Source organism: Choloepus didactylus, chromosome 10 (assembly GCF_015220235.1).
Source record: "Choloepus didactylus isolate mChoDid1 chromosome 10, mChoDid1.pri, whole genome shotgun sequence".
In the NCBI taxonomy this organism is placed as follows: Eukaryota; Metazoa; Chordata; class Mammalia; order Pilosa; family Megalonychidae; genus Choloepus; species Choloepus didactylus.
In genome coordinates, this window is record NC_051316.1 from 48342489 (window position 1) to 48359963 (window position 17475).

Here is a 17475-nt window from a genome sequence, read left to right on the forward strand (position 1 = left end):
TGGGTTCAAATCCTGACTTGAAACATTTCCAACCCTAACTTTTGCATTTGTCAGATGGGGATGATTTGGTTTATAGGATTGTTCTGTGGATTAAGTGAGGTGATATAAGGCAGGTAAGTAGCCCTAGGCCTAGTGTATTGTAACTCTCAATAAATAGGGGCATGATTTTTCTGTTTTCATAAAAAAAGATGTCATCCTTCCACAATCCTAATAATTGGGAAGTTCTTAATGTCTAGAAGCATACCTATTCTTCTGTGGTTCTGGAATTGCTTTTAAAAAGACCTTTGACTAGCCAGTTGAGAACTTTTGTTAACTGGGCTTTCCTTGGAGATTGGACTCATCAAAGAGGAGTCAAAGCCAAAATATACAAATGGCCAGCTGGGCTTGGAGTGAGAGGCTGGTTCAGTTGCTCTTTAGCCGGGCTGGGTAGTTTTGTGCCAGAATCATAGATTATAACTGCACCATTGAAGGAACCACATACAGCTATCTTGAGAATCTAGATGATGGACTGCTAGGGAGACAAATGAGAACCCATGAGTGGAGAGGTGTAGATCTCCTCTCCTACTGTAAAAACAACACCAGGCTCAAGCCTGGCCAAATTTACATTTGCAGCCTGAACCTCCTATTTCTGCTCCAGGTCTTGTTTATCCAACTGCTAACTTGACCTCTACTTGGAATCCTTCTGGGTACCTCAAACTTAATATGTCTGAACCAGATTTCCAGCTTGTCAGAAGATAACTATACTGTTGTGTTGCCCTGTGAACAAAGGGATTAACTTTATTAGATCGCAACTTCCTACCCTCATAGGGGAAAAAATGGACTCTGATGGGGATAGGGACCTTTGTTTTGCTCATGAGATGAACAGAGTTTTGACTCTATAGGATAAGTTAAGATAACAGTGGTCAGAATAGCCAGTTAGTTCATTAACTCCTTAAATTTGATGAGATCATTTTGTACACTCTCTTAGCTTTCTGGTTAGAATGTTAATTGGTAAATTAATATGAAGGGCAAATGCACAAAATTTGGGGCCAGCAATTCCAATTCTAGGGCTTTATTCCACAAATATATTCATAAATATATGAATTAGCATATGCGCTATTTGCTCGATGTTATTTGTACTGGCAAAAAATCAGATACACAAAAATGTGCAAAAGAGACAGGTTAAGGAGGTATTGACGATCTATATAACAGAATACATATTTAGCAGTAAAAAAGAATGCCAATGTTGTGTGTACCTAAAGTAAAGAAAAAGCAAAATGCAGATCACCAAGTAGAGTATATTGCCATTGGTTAGAAAATGGGGGGAATAATATATACATGTATTTTCTTGAACACTGTTTATATATAGAAGGATACAGATTATCTGTGATTTTGTCTATAGAGAGGGAACCTGGGTAACTGGCAGGCAAGAGTAGAAGGGAGACATTTTACAGTGCTCTGTTTTATACATTTTATATTTAAACATGAAAAAAATTACATACGCAAAATTAAAAAATAGAACAGAGTTTATAACTGTAACTTTATCTAGAAATTACAGATAATTTTTCTCTATTGTTTTTCTTCCTTTTTGGTCTTTATCCAGTGTTTAAAAATCCATTTATTGAGCCTTATGTGGATATATGGAAAGAAGTTGATGCTTAAAATTGTCATTTGTAAAAATAAGCAAATATTTAGATTTTCAAAAGTTAGAGAGTTTTTGTCAATTTCAGTTGTGTCAGAGAACTGACCTTTGAAATTTGTTGTGATTTGCTTTATCACCCAGAATATGGTCAATTTTGGTAAGTGTTTATTGTGTACTTGAAAGGAACGTGTATTCTGCAGTTGTTAGATATAGTGTTCTATATATGTCAGTTAGGTCAAGTTTGTTTATGATGTTCAAATCCTGTACATCTCTAATTTTTTAAATATGCACATTCTATCACGCACTGAGAGAGGTGTGTTAAAATCTCTCTCTAAAATTATGAATCTGATATTTCTCCTCTTCTGTCACATCTTGATGTATATATTTTGAGACTATATTACTAGTTACATATATAATTAGAATTGTTATATCTTTCTGGTATATTAACCTTTGGTCATTTAGGAAATGTCTCTATCTTTAGTAATACTTCTTGCCTTAAAGTTCTTTTTACTTGGTATTACTATACCGACACCAGCTTTATTTGGGCTAGTTTTGCATGTTATAACTTTTCTCCATCCTTTCATTTTCAATCTTTTTGTGTCCTTATATTTAAAATCTCTTTGTGAAAAGTTACTCAACATCATTAGTCATTAGGGAAATGCAAAACCACAATGAGATACCACCACATACAATACATTTGTTAGAATGACTAACATTAAAAAGACTGACAAGAACAAGTGTTGGTGAAGGTATGGAGGAACTGGAACACTACTTGTGGCAGTTTATAACCACTTTGTAAAGCAGTCAGGCAGTTTTTTTTTTTAAGAGTTAAACATTACAGCTACTATATGATCCAGCCACTCCACTTCTAGGTATTTGCCGAAAAGAAATGAAAGCATAGGGCTACATAAAAACTTGCACATGGATATTCATGCAGCTTTATTTGTAATAGTCAAAAACCAGAAACAATAGGTGAATGGATAAACAAATTGTGGCATACATATACAATGGACTACTACTACATAATAAAAAGGAATGAACTATTGATATACACAGATGAATCTCAAAATAATTATGCTAAGTGAAAGAAGCCAGACCAAAAGAGAGAGAAAGACATACTGTATTATTCCATTTACATAAAATGCTAGAAAATGCAACTCATCTGTAGTGACAGAAAGCAAATTAGTGGTTGCTTGGGGACACAGGAATAGGAGATCGGGGAAGGATTACAAAGGAACATGAGTAAAGTTTGTGATTGTGGTAATGGTTTCGTGGGTATATACATATGTCAAAACTGTATATTTTAAATATGTACATTTTATTTCATATCAATTGTATGTTAAATATATTATATATTTATTATATGTTAAACATGTGTCTCTTGTCAGCATATAGTATTTTTGTGCCATCTGGTGATCATTACCTTTTATTAGAAAATTTAGTCTGTTTACATTTAATGTAACCACTGATATCTTTAGGTTTAAATGTACCATCCTACTACTTTTTTATATTTGTCAAACTGTTTTTTTGTTTCTTTTGTTGTGTTTTATTGCCTTCTTTGGGATTGACCAAGAATTTTTAGTATTTTATTTTCCATTCTATTAATGTGCTAGTTATATAGTCTTTTACAATTCTTTTACTATTACCATAAAGATTGTAACATGCATGCTTGATTTATGAGATTTTTAATATTAATTAGTACTTCTGTCATTTCCCAGACAATGCAAGCACTTTAGAGCATGTGAACTCGATTTGCTTCTCCCATCTTTTGTGCTATTGTTAACATATATTTTATTCTACGTATATCTTAAATTCCACATTATTGTTATTTCAATTATTTTGTTCAGTCACTCTCATTTAGATTTACTCACATTTTTACCCTTTTGTTGTCCTTTTTGCTTTCAGCACTTCTGTGTCCTCTGGGATCATTTTCCTTCTGCCTAAAGAACTCTCTTTAGCATTTCTTTTAGTATGGGCCTGCGAGTGATAAATTCTCTGTTTTTAAGGATATTTTTCACTAGGTAGACAATTCTAGATGGGTAGTTATCTTTCAGCACTTTAAAGATGTCATTGCATTGGTTTTTTACTTTCACTTTTTCAGTTGAGAAGTCAATTATCAGTCTTATTACACCTTTGAAGGTAATGGGTCTTTTCTCTGGATGTTTAAAATTTTTTCTCTTTCTTTGGTTTTGAGAAGTTTTACTGTGATGTGTCTAAATTTTATTTTCTTTGTATTTATTCTAATGGAGGTTTATAGAATATTTTAAAATCTAAAACTGATATTTTTGTTTTGTTTTGTTTTGTTTTTATTTTTTTAAATTCAATTTTACTGAGATATATTCACATACCATGCAGTCATACAAAGCGTACATTCAGTTGTTCACAGTACCATTATATAGGTGTATGTTCATCACCAAAATTAATTTTTGAACATTTTCATTACCACACACACAAAAATAATAAGAAGAAAAATTGAAGTGAAAAAGAACAATTAAAGTGAAAAAAAACACTGGTTGCCTTTTTTTTTCTTTTTTTTTGGCCCCCATTTTTCTACTCATCTATCCATACTCTGGACAAAGGGGAATGTGGTCCATATGGCTTTCCCAATCACATTGTCACCCTCATAAGCTACATTTTTATACAATAATCTTCAAGATTCAAGGGTTCTGGGTTGTAGTTTGATAGATGAAACTAATATTTTTGCCAACAGTATTTCTTTATATATTCTTTTTTTTTTGAGGTTTTTTTTTAATTCATTTTATTGCGATATATTCACATACCACGCAGTCATACAAAACAAAGCGTACATTCAGTTGTTCACAGTACCATTACATAGTTGTGCATTCATCACCAAAATCAATCCCTGACATCTTCATTACCACACACACAAAAATAGCAAGAATAATAATTAAAGTGTAAAAGGGCAATTAAAGTAAAAAAAGAACACTGGGTGCCTTTGTTTGTTTGTTTGTTTCCTTCCCCCATTTTTCTACTCATCCATCCATAAACTAGACAAAGGGGAGTGTGGTCCATATGGCTTTCCCAATCACATTGTCACCCCTCATAAGCTATATTTTTATACAATTGTCTTCAAGATTCCTGGGTTCTGGGTTGTAGCTTGATAGTTTCAGGTATTTGCTGCTAGCTACTCCAATTCACTGGAACCTAAAAAGGGTTGTCTATATTGTGCATAAGAGTGCCCACCAGAGTGACCTCTCGGCTCCTTTTGGAATCTCTCTGCCACTGAAGCTTATTTCATTTCCTTTCTGATCGCCTTTTTGGTCTAGAAGATGTTCTCCATCCCATGATGCTGGGTCTACATTCTTCCCTGGGAGTCATATTCCACGTTGCCAGGGAGATTCACTCCCCTGGGTGTCTGATCCCACGTAGAGGGGAAGGCAGGGATTTTACCTGCCAAGTTGGCTTAGCTAGAGAGAGAGGGCCACATCTGAGCAACAAAGTGGTGTTCAGGAAGAGGCTCTTAGGCACACTTTTAGGGATGCCTAGCCTCTCCTTTGCAGCAACAGTCTTCCCAAGGGCAAGTCCTGTGGTAGAGGGCTCAACCCATCAAACCACCAGTCCCCTATGTCTATGAGCACATCAGCAACCATTGAGGTGGGGAAGCCCAATACCCCTGCATTCTCCCAGCTCCTCAAGGGGGCTCTGCATATTTTTTTCATTTTTTTTAATTAACTTTTTTTTTTAATCAACTATATAAAATTTTTTTTTAAAATACAATAAAAAAACATTTCAAACAAACCATAACAAGGGAGTAAGAAAAAGACAACTAACCTAAGATAACTACTTTACTTGCAACATGTTCCTACTCTACCCCAAGAAAGTAACCTAATATAGCATTTCTGTGAACTTGTTCATACTATACCCATCAGAAATTAACAGACCATAGTCTTTCCTGGGCATTCCCGGAACATTAAAATTTACCCATGATAGCTTATCTGTTCTTGTTGGATTATCATTCCCCCTTCCTTAATTGCTCTCTGTCACTAGTTCCCCTACATTCTACATTATAAACCATTTATTTTACATTTTTCTATGTTCACATTAGTGGTAGCATTTAATATTTCTCTTTTTGTGCCTGGTTTATTTCGCTCAGCATTATGTCTTCAAGGTTCATCCATGTTGTCATATGTTTCATGACATCGTTCCTTCTTACTGCCGCGTAGCATTCCATCATGTGTATATGCCACATTTTATTTATCCACTCATCTGTTGAAGGACATTTGGGTTGTTTCCATCTCTCATCTCTTGGCAATTGTGAGTAATGCTACTATGAACATTGGCATGCAGATATCTGTTCGTGTCACTGCTATCAGATCTTCCAGGTATATACCGAGAAGTACAATCGCTGGATCGAAGTGTAACTCTATATCTAGTTTTCTAAGGACCTGCCAGACTGACTTCCAGAGTGGCTGAACCATTATACAGTCCCACCAACAATGAATAAGAGTTCCAATTTCTCCACACCCTCTCTAGCATTTGTAGTTTTCTGTTTGTTTAATGTCAGCCATTCTAATTGGTGTGAGATGGTATCTCACTGTGGTCTTAATTTGCATCTCTCTAATAGCTAGTGAAGCTGGACATTTTTTCATGTGTTTCTTGGCCATTTGTGTTTCCTCTCCAGAGAACTGTCTTTTCATATCTTTTGCCTATTTTATAATTGGGCTGTCTGTACTCTTGTCGTTGAGTTGTAGGAGGATTTCTTTATATATGCAAGATATCAGTCTTTTGTCAGATACGTGGTTTCCAAAAATTTTTTCCCATTGAGTTGGCTGCCTCTTTACCTTTTTGACAAATTCCTTTGAGGTTCAGAAACTTCTAAGCTTGTAGAGTTCCCATTTATCTATTTTTTCTTTTGTTGCTTGTGCTTTGGGTGTAAAGTCTAGGAAGTGGCCGCCTAATACAAGGTCTTGAAGATGTTTCCCTACATTATCTTCTAGGAGTTTTATGATACTGTCTTTTATATTGAGATCTTTGCTTCAGTTTGAGTTAATTTTTGTGTAGGGTGTGAGGTAGGGGTCCTCTTTCATTCTTTTGGATATGGATGTCCAACTCTCCCAGCCCCATTTGTTGAAAAGATTGTTACGTCCCAGTTCATTGGTTTTGGGGGCCTTATCAAAGATCAGTCGGCCATATTCTCCGAATTCTCAGTTTGATTCCATTGATCAGTATGTCTATCTTTGTGCTGGTACCAGGCTGTTTTGACAACTGTGGCTTTATAATAAGCTTCAGAGTCAGGGAGTGTATGTCCTCCCACTTTGTTTTTCTTTTTTAGAGTGTCTTTAACAATTCGAGGCATCTTCCCTTTCCAAATAAATTTGATTACTAGCTTTTCCAAGTCTGCAAAGTAGGTTGTTGGAATTTTGATTGGGATTGGATTGAATCTGTAGATGAGTTTGGGTAGAATTGACATCTTAATGACATTTAGCCTGCCTTTCCATGAACATGGAATATTTTTCCATCTTTTAAGGTCCCCTTCTATTTCTTTAGTAAAGTTATGTAGTTTTCTTTGTATAGGTCTTTTAAATCTTTGGTTAAGCTTAATCCTAAGTACTTGATTTTTTTAGTTGCTATTGAAAGTGGTATCTTTTTCTTGAGTGTCTCTTCAGTTTGTTCATTTCTAGCATATAGAAACGTTACTGACTTATGTACATTAATCTTGTATCCCGCTACTTTGCTAAATTTGTTTATTAGCTCTAGTAGCTGTATCGTCGATTTCTCAGGGTTTGTGAGATATAAGATCATATCATCTACAAACAATGACAGTTTTACTTCTTCTTTTCCAATTTGGATGCCTTTTATTTCTTTGTCTTGCCGGATTGCCCTGGCCAGCACTTCCAGCACAATGTTGAATAACAGTGGTGACAGCGGGCATCCTTGTCTTGTTCCTGATCTTAGAGGGAAGGCTTTCAGTCTCTCACCATTGAGTACTATGCTGGCTGTGGGTTTTCATATGTGGTCTTTATCGTATCGAGGAAGTTTCCTTCAATTCCTACCTTTTGAAGTGTTTTTATCAAAAAGGGATGTTGGGTTTTGTCGAATGCTTTTTCATATATGTTACTTCTATTCCCATTTTGTCTCTCTTCCACTTTGGGGACTTTAGTTTACATATGTTAGATATGTTCCTTTACGTGTCAAGGAACCTTCTTTTATTTAAACAGTTACAAACAAAAAAGTACTCAGTAATTACAGATGTTCTTTTGTTAATCAGTAGGGGGTGACAATGTCAGAAAGGAAATTAACATATATGAAAGATTTAGAATGGCTGGGGAGAGGAGATGTAGGGAGGCACTAAGGGCATTGAGTACTCTTTCTTCTCTAGGTTTTCTGCTGCTACCCTCAAACTTATATGTCATCTAATAAATATTCTTCTGTATTCAGAGGAATTTTCCAAGTGAAAGGGATTTGGGACTCCCCAGGAGGAAGCACTGTTAAGTTCCACAACTTGTTAACAAGGAGTAAACCTCTCTCTGTAGTCATTTGTCATGTTTCCACCTGTTGGATCAGCTTTAGAGAAGTTGTGCATTTATGGCATGACTGTTTATAAGAAGAGATGGAAAATATGAGAAACTCTAAGACCCGAAATAATCTGAGGCCTCAAACTGAAGGACTTGTGAGGAATTTATTCCAGACTTTATTGCTTACGGCACATGTGCATGTATGGATACGTATGGATATATATGTATCATTTGCAACAGAAATTCATTTTGTAGTTTATTCAATTTAAAAGTGTACTTTATTGAAGTATCTGAAAATGCATCCCAGAAAAAGTCTTAGATTGCTTTTATGTTGTTGATGCCAGAAACCGCTACTACCTCTTAAGCCACCCCTGTGTTTTCAGACCCTATTAGTCCTATGTGCTATGACCCAACACTTTGACATTTACATTATTCAGAACCAGTTTTTCTACATGCAACAAATTTTAAAAAAAACTGATTTTTTAAAAATCCTAAATTGCTTTAACCTAGTAATTTGGGAGGGGGTAACATTCTTTCATTCTTACTTGGTGTAAATCATTTACAGTTCTGAACAATGGTTATTTTGCAAGGTATAATTATACCATATGTCCATATATATGCCACCCACAGATTTCTATAATTATTATTTATTACTAGCTTTGTACTTTACACTTTGTATTTGTTGAGTGTTTTATACAGTCAGTTGTTAGTTACTAAGAGTAAATTATATGTTTGCTTGTCTTTATCCCACTCCTTTCACTAGTATTTAAAACATGTCAGCTTCAAGAAAACCTCAAGCTTGCCCCAAACCTCTTTAAGTACTTATAGAGAAAGTTTTGCCTTGAATCAGTTTTAAAATTCTTCCAGCCATTTTGGCTGCTGGCCAAACTATATAGTAAAATAAGTTTCTTGTCGGGATAGAAGCCAGAAAGATGCCTTCTGGAGCTGTTGGGTTTCTTCATACAGCGGCTGGTAAAGATTGTGGTGCTTATTGTTCCACTTGGAGATTCTTGAACATGTTTGAGCGAGAGCTGTAAGATGTCCAGGAGATCTTTAGTCCAGCTGCTTCATCTTATTTGTAATGAAACTAAGGCCCAGCCTCGTTAACCAATGTGCTTGAACTCAAACAGCTGGCAAATGCTGCAGGGCTGAATCACATTTACTATAAAGAAACAGCATCGTGATGGTTAGAAGACTTGAAGTAGGAATGAGGAAACCTGATGTCTAGATGTCAGGAGATGGTAAAAAAAAAAAAAAAAAAAAAAAAAAAAGAGTTTGAAATGCATTGTCGTCTTTTCCATCAGGTCTGCTCCTACTTGTTTTTTTCAAATGTCTTTTCATCCTGGAAGTTGGCATTCTGAGGCTCCCTTCTCTGTTCACAAGGCACTGTGTGCATTCCTGTATTATAATACTTGTCACATTATGTCATAACTATTAGTTCAGTTATCCATCTGCCCTGCCCCACCCTGGACTGAACTTCCCAGGGGCGGCAATAGCATCTTCCTCATCTTCAATCACTAGTTCTTAGCAGGCAGCCTGATGCTTTGCATGCCCTCAATGTTTAATGAATGGATGAGTGAGCCAACTATTCTCTCAGTTTTGCACAATCAGTGACTCTTATGCTTGAGTGGACCTAAAAATCACCTGGAGTTGCTGGATAAAAATGCGTTTACCAGGCCTTTTTTTTTCTTTTTCTTTTTCTTTTTTTTTGTTTTCTTTAATAAGTTATGGGCACTGGTACTCATACACAAACTCCACACCACTCCAAAACAAAAACACATTCAATTATCAAGCATGACTTTACTCTGAATTTGCACATCATTTTCTCCTAAATAACTCAGAGCATTCTTACAGTTTCTTCTAACGTAGGCATTAACAGGTAGGAATCTATCTCTCTGGGAAGAGGAAGTAGGCACAATGACCAAGCCTTCTCATTCTTGGAAATCAGACAATTACTAGCAGAACAGAGATGTGTCATCTTTGAGTTTATGCTCTAATATTCTTTCCTTCAAGTTAGAAGGTTGGCACACTGAAGTACCACATATACATCAAGCCCAGCTCTCACAAGAATAGCAGCCATTTATCACACATGGTGATGGAGGTTTTTGTTGGTTAGTTTGTGGGTGCTCCTTCAGTATCTGTGGCTGTGGTTTACATTATAGGTGTCTTCAAATTTAAAAAGGAAAGAATCAGTAAGTAATTTACGTACCAGGTATGTAAATTAAAGTGTATTCCTACTATGTTGCAAGAACACCAGAGAGGAGGCACATTCAACCCAGAATGACTGACTATGGGGGAAAGGGAAAAGGTGTGGGGAGATGCTAATTTAGGATTGGATAAGATCATGAATTTTATTTAATTTTTATTAAGTAACTGATGATTTGATGCAGATGATCCAGAGGCCACATGTGGGAAGCCCTGCTCCATCATTGCTTCCACTGGTTCTTGGTCGTGACCATCTATCACAGTTACCTGTTGACCTACTCACCCCCACCCCAAACCATTACCACCATTCTGACTCCTGAGTATGGGTATTGATATTTTAAACAAACCTCCAATGCCCCCTTCCATTAAAATTTGTGAACAGAAAGAAGATAATATTTATAGAGCACTTTGAGTTCTTTAGAAGAAGGATATCCTAACTCATGAAGGAAATCTTATTGTGATATAAATCTAGCATCATGAATCTTATCTTGTAGAACATGTCAAATTTGGTCTGAGAATCAAATGCCGAAGAAAGTCAAACCCACACACAATAACTGCATTGACACCACACATGTATGAGCTTTTGCCCTGACTGGGTTCTCTTATTTGCAGGCTTCCTGCTTCACTAGAGCCAGGATAGACATGAAAGGGGCCTGTTTAGACACTGGGGCACTAGGTTCTTTTTTGAAATTGAAGTTTCTTATTGGTAAACATAATAGCCAATGTTTAAAGTTTTTAAAGCTCTAAAAGTAGTGCACCTCTGCCTGCATGCTACTTTATTTGTATGTATCTTTTCAAAAAATTATGAACTTAAGCAACTTTATAGGAGAAACAGCTGAATGAGGTAGTTATTCAACTACCTTTCTATGACTTCCAAAAGTATTTCTGATCCTTGTGGTATATTTATACATAAACTGTTATGTATTTGTACTCGGTTCCTCCTGCTACTCTTTACTTGTAAGTTAATTTATTTTGTATGCAAGTTTTCGTAGGTAACCTAATTCATAATTTTATAATTTCACATGGCAAAATGATATTGCATATATTGTATGCTATGATTGCTGATGTTCTCCCTAGTGTGCAATGCTTTGGTTATTTTCAGTTATTTGCTATCATGTATAGCATTCATCTGCTCATTTCTGCTCACGTTATATTTTTGTTTGTATGAATTCCGTGGGGCTATGTTCTGTAAAGTGTGATGATTCAATAAAAGAGTAATGACAGTTTTATAACTCCTGGTGCATATTACAGTATTACTTTCCCAAGACACTGAGCCAATACACTACCCCACCACGGGTATTGGGCATCTTAGGGTTCCCACAATTTGACCACCATGTAACTTTATCTTCTGGCCTATTTTTGCAGTCTAATGTGTGTGTTGGACCTCCCTAGAGATGTTTTATTTTGACGTTCTTTAAGTGAGGGTGAAGCAGTTCTTTTCCATGTGGGATGGATTCACTATTTTCATTTTAAGGACCAAAAAAAAAAAAAAAAAAACTCATCTCTTTATTTGACGGTTTGAAGTGATAGTTTTAATTACCGTTGGTATAACTGATTCTGTATGAAGAGGAAATGAGATTGATTTAGATATTGGGTCAGGTTCGAAATGTCAGGGAAGAAGATCAGTTTCTACAGCTCTGAGTTAGGAAACTCTCATGTGGAATATTGGAACAGGAATGCAGCTGACTCTTTAAGGATTGGAGAGTAGGAGCATTCTGATTTCATGAAGTAAAGAACGCTGTGACTTGGCCTAGGACAGCAACAGATTTTACTTCTAAATGAAAGTAAGAGCCTGTCCCTCCTGCCATTCTGTGATTCTCTGAGAAGGCCACTTCCTTTTCTGAATATTTTCAGACATCTCCATCTGCCTCTTGTCTTTGATAAGAGGGGTTCTAGAACAGGCATGAAACTAAAATTTGTTATTTGAATGATGTCCTGGGGAAGTCCCGAAGGCACGTGTCTCAGGAGGAGTCAGTCTTGTCTGTGAAAAGGTCAGTTTGGAAAGGGCATTTGCAGAGTCATCGTGGCCCTCTGAGGCCCATGGTCATCTTCTAAAGTGAACAGACAAATGATTGCAGTTTCGCTTTCGGTTCCTGTGGTGCCATATGCGAGACACAATGTGGTTTATGCAAGATGGGTTTTTTGTCTTGTTGAGCAGTGGTCTAATCTGATGATTTTTAAAATATTGGTGATTGTCCAACTTGTGATAAAAGTCAGTCTATTGAGGACTTGGAAGAAAAAAATCTGAAATTTTCTCCTGTCACACTAAATGTGATAATTTCTGCTTTTACTCTTGTCTCTGTAAAATACTAATTCTCTCTCTGTCTCTCTCTGTCAATATGTATATATATATATGGCTTTATTATAGCTATTTTTATATAGCTTTATTTGAGATTTAATTCATACCATACAATTAACTTATTGAAAGTATATGCACAGAGTTGTGCATTCATCTCCACAATCAATTTTAGAACATTTTCATCACCCCAAAAAGAAACCCCATACCCATTAGCAGACACTCTCCATTTCCCTCCAAGTCCCCACCCCTAAGCAACTACTGATCTACTTTTTGTCTCTCTATATTTGCCTATTCGGGACATTTCATAAAAAAGTAATGATATAATATGTGGTATTTTGGTCTGGCTTCACTCACTGAGCATAATTTGGACATTTATACTGAATCTTCTTTTTTGTCTATTATGAATAATGCTACTATGAAATTTGTGTACAAGTTTTTGCATGGAGGTATGTTTTCACTCCTCTTGGGTATATACCTGGAAGTGGAGTTGCTGGGTCATATAGTAACTCTATGTTTAATTTTTTGAGGAACTCCCTGAGCATTTTCCAGAGTGCGTGAACCATTTTAAGATCCCATCAGCAATGTATGAGGGGTCCAATTTCTCCACAAACTTGTCTACACTTGTTATTGCCCACCTCTTTTTAAAGGCATGGTAATGGGTGCGAAGTGGTGTCTCATTTTGGTTTTGATTTGCATTTCTCTGGTGGCTAATCAAGTACTTATTTCTTATTCTAGCTTTTGTTGTAATTTTTAAATTAACAAAAAAGAAAACACTAGGAAATTTAGGAGAACAGTTCATGCTGGCTGCTATAACTTCCTCTGAGTCTTCATACTTCATTGCATCATAATGCATGGGCCACCACTAGCATGAATCTGCTTTAACTAGTTTCTTCCAGGCTTGCATTCATTCACCATTCAGAATCATGGGGATGAGAGATGATTTTCCTGCCTTGGTTTAGGTGCACACCCCTTTGATTTGTATTTCTGTCCAGACAGTGCACAATGAGAGTGTGGGAATACTGCAAGGAAACTGGGGTGCTCTTGGGAAGGAAGAATGGATGCCGAAGTTGGGACTGAAATCCACATTTTCTGCCTCTTAAGGTCTACCACATTGCCAAGGATGGGAGCCAATCAGATCATGTTAGAAGTTTTATCATGCTGGGTAGTTAATAATTATGCACATTATAATGGAGAAAATAAAATAGGCTTTATTAAAAAATTATAATGTTTATATGTTAGCACAACAAAATTAAGAGGGAAAAAAAAACAGTGTCATACTTGTGTAAGGACAGACAAATAGACCAATGGAATATAATTGAGAATTCAGAAACAAACCCATATACCTATGGCCAACTATTTTTGATAAGAATATCAAGTCTACTCAATGAGGAAGTAATGCTCAAAAAGTAATGCTGGGAAAACTGGATATACTTATGTGAAAATTGTGTGAAATTGAACCCCTCTCTTATACCATGTGAAAAAATTGGCTCAAAATAGATCAACGACCTAAATATAAGAGTGAAAACTTTAAAGTTCTTAGAAGAAAACATAGGGAACATCTGCAGGATCTTGTATTATGCAATGGATTCTTAGGTTTGGCACCAAACACATGAGCAACAAAAGGAAAAAATAGATAAATTGGACTTAATTGAAATGTAAAATTTTGTACATCAAAGGGCATTATCGAGAAAGTGAAAAGACAACCTACAGAGTGGGAAAAAATATTTAGAAATCATATATCTGATAAGCATTTAAAATCCAGAATATATAAAGAACTGCTACAACTCAACAACACAAGACAACCAACCAATTAAATGGACAAAGGACTTTAATAGACATTTCTAAAAAAATATATACACACACACACACACACACACACACACACACACACACACACACACAAATGGCCAATAAGCACATGAAAGATTTTAAACATCAGTAGTCATTAAGGAAATGCAAATCAAAATTGCAATGAGAAACCACTTCATACCCAGTAGGCTATTATTAAAAAAAGGGAAAATAGCAAGTGTCAGCAAGGATGTGGAGAAAGAGGGACCATCATATATTCTTGGTGGGAATGCCAAATAGAGCTGCTGCTGTGGAAAACAGTATGGTGTTTCCTCAGAAAGTTAAATGTAGGACTACCATCTGACCTGGCAATTCCACTTCTAGGTACATACTGCAAAGAATTGAGGCAGGGACTCCAACAGATATTTTTATACCAATGTTTATAGCAGCATTATTCACAGTAGCCAAAAGGTGAAAGCAAGCCAAGTGTCCATCAACATATGAATGGATAGTAAAATGTGGCATACACAAACAATGGAATATTATTCTGCCACGAAAAGGAATGAAGTTCTGAGACATGCTACAATATAGATGAACCTTGAAGATACCATGTTGAGTGAAATAAGACAGTTACAAAAGGACAAATTTTGTATGATTTTACTTATATGAAATATCTAATATAAGCAAATTCAAAGAGACAGAGAGTACGTTAGAGATTATCAGTGTGTGTGTGGGGGCGGGATATAGAATGGAGAGTTATTGGTTAATGGATACAGAGTTTCTGTTTAGGGTAATAAAAAATTTTGGTAATGGATGATGGAGATGGTAACACAATATTGTGAATGTAATTAATATCACTGAATTGTACACATGAAAGTGGTTAACACAAGAACTTTTGTGTTGTGTATATGTTACACAATAAATTTTTTAATTGTAGTGTTTAAAACTTATATATCTCCTTGTTAGATACACAGCATGTTTCAAATATATGATCTCACTTGATCCTTAGTAAGTTAGTTTCTATTCAAATTCTATAGTGGTATTAATATTGTATCCTTCAGCCTCATTGTGGTTTAACTATGCTTTTATGAACTAGTCTGAGAATCCCAAGAACCAACAACTGATTTAATGAGAAAATGTGTCCTGAGTTTCAAACTTAGGACTGACAAATAAGTGCCCAGGTGTCAACCTGTTGGTAAACTGGGGTATCTCTTGTTGGCGGGCTCGTAGAAGAAGGTGCAAGCAAACAGTAGAAAACAACCTTCTCTCATGTGCCTGGTTCCAGGTTACCAGGGTGTAGGTTGTGGGCTCAGCAATGTCAATGTGGATGACACAAAAGGTCGCTCCACGTGGAGCAGTTATGAAGAAATATAGTCCTTGGGAATTCCACGTGCAGCTAGGGTGCCTGGAAAGAGTCAGAACTGTCCCTATAACAGTTCTCTAGTGTTTTCTGATTAGCAGGCGGCTGATGGAGGCTTCAGCGTCTTGAAATAAGAATGGCTGGATCAAAACGGCAGCTCAGGATGTAAAGGTCTCTGCTGGGTCTCTGACTAGATGTCCTCGGGTAGAGACAATTCCTCTGGGGCTCTGGGAGCTGAACAAATGCCCTGGATTTTTTCTTGACCCTAAACTCTGCTTTCTTTCGTGCCATTCTCCTTTCAGTATTGGACAGCCAATTAGGCCTCTGTGAGCTTTGCAGGAGTGTGTCTTATCAGACAAAAACTACAGTGTCCACCATCAGGTCACAGAGACTGTTTTAGTCAACTCTGCCTGTAGTCCAGCCAAGATATAGGTTTTATAACATGATATCAAAGACTACATCATTAATTGTGATGATTTTTTAAAAAATAATCAGTTCATTTAGATTTTTCTGTTTTAATCCAAGGTATTCTTCAGCGGAAATAAGAAAACAGTTTACTCTCCCACCAAACCTTGGCCAGTACCATCGACAGAGCATAAGTGCCTCTGGCTTCCCCTCTCTTCAACTAGTAAGTATGGGTTACAGGTTTGCTTGGAGGCTGGTGAAGTGCAGGAGTGTCCAGCTTCTGCCTTTGCTTCCTGATTCTCCTTCAGTCTTCCCACTGCCATCTTAGGCTATCCAACCCAAGCTCCTAATGCCATGCTTGACGATTGACATCAACATTTCCTCTCTCCCTCCGCCAGCCAGGACTTAGAGTGTACGTCAGACCTCTGGGGGCTGTAGGTCTGAGGTCTCTGGATTTAGTGGACTTCTAGGCTTTTTCGATTTCACCCAAAGTATGGTTCATATTTGGGGGGTTGGGTGGGCTAGCCTGGAACCCTACCTCCATTGGTAGCATACTTTTATTGGAAAAAGTTATTCCAAAATTCTAAACGCCAAGTTATAAACCTTCATTTTAAAAAATTAGTTGTTTTTTTTTTTTGAGGCATAATTTACCTACAATAACATTCACTCATTTTAGGTGTACCATTTGATGAATTTAGGCAATTAGTAGTCATTTAACCTCTACCACAATTAAGATGTGGAATGGTTCCTTTACCCTAAAAATTCCCTCGTGTCTTTTTGTATTCTCCCAACCCCTAGCCCCAATCCCCTTGTGTCATTATAATTTTGCCTTTTCTGGAACTTCATATAATTAGAACATACAGTATGTCCAAACCTTCATTTCTGAAACACACTCCCCTTTCTAAGTTGAAGATTGCCTACATTTGTATATTAACATCAGTTGTTGAATTAGTTAGTGTGCATATATGTGTTATATTATTTGAGGACTAAATGCCAGACATATGTCAATGGGGTGACTCTGACTTAAATGAGATGGTTTGTAAAACCAGAAATGAGTATTCACTTCCTATGTGAGAGGGCTACAGTCAACACTGCACTAACTTCCTCACACACAGCACTGTGGCACTTTCTTGCTCTCGTGGTTATCTAGAGAAGGTTAGGCTTTTTTTTTTTTTCCCTCACTTATTACTTCAAAACCACTTCTGCTCTTAGAAATGTTGTAACCTTCCACTCTGTTTCCTGTAGCCGCCATTTTGTCTCCTGTAACAATTTACACGCCGTGTAACTCTGTATCTTTCAAAGGTATGTTTTCTGGAGTGAT

At 36.5% G+C, this 17475-nt stretch overlaps 1 protein-coding gene across 1 annotated transcript in view; it reads left to right on the top strand.

The window, feature by feature from the left end:
- DOCK8 (dedicator of cytokinesis 8) overlaps positions 1-17475 on the top strand; it is a 216974-nt gene that overhangs the window by 34034 nt on the left and 165465 nt on the right. Inside the window, 1 exon segment of the mRNA XM_037851154.1 lies at positions 16275-16377. Coding sequence (XP_037707082.1) covers positions 16275-16377 — 103 coding nt within the window.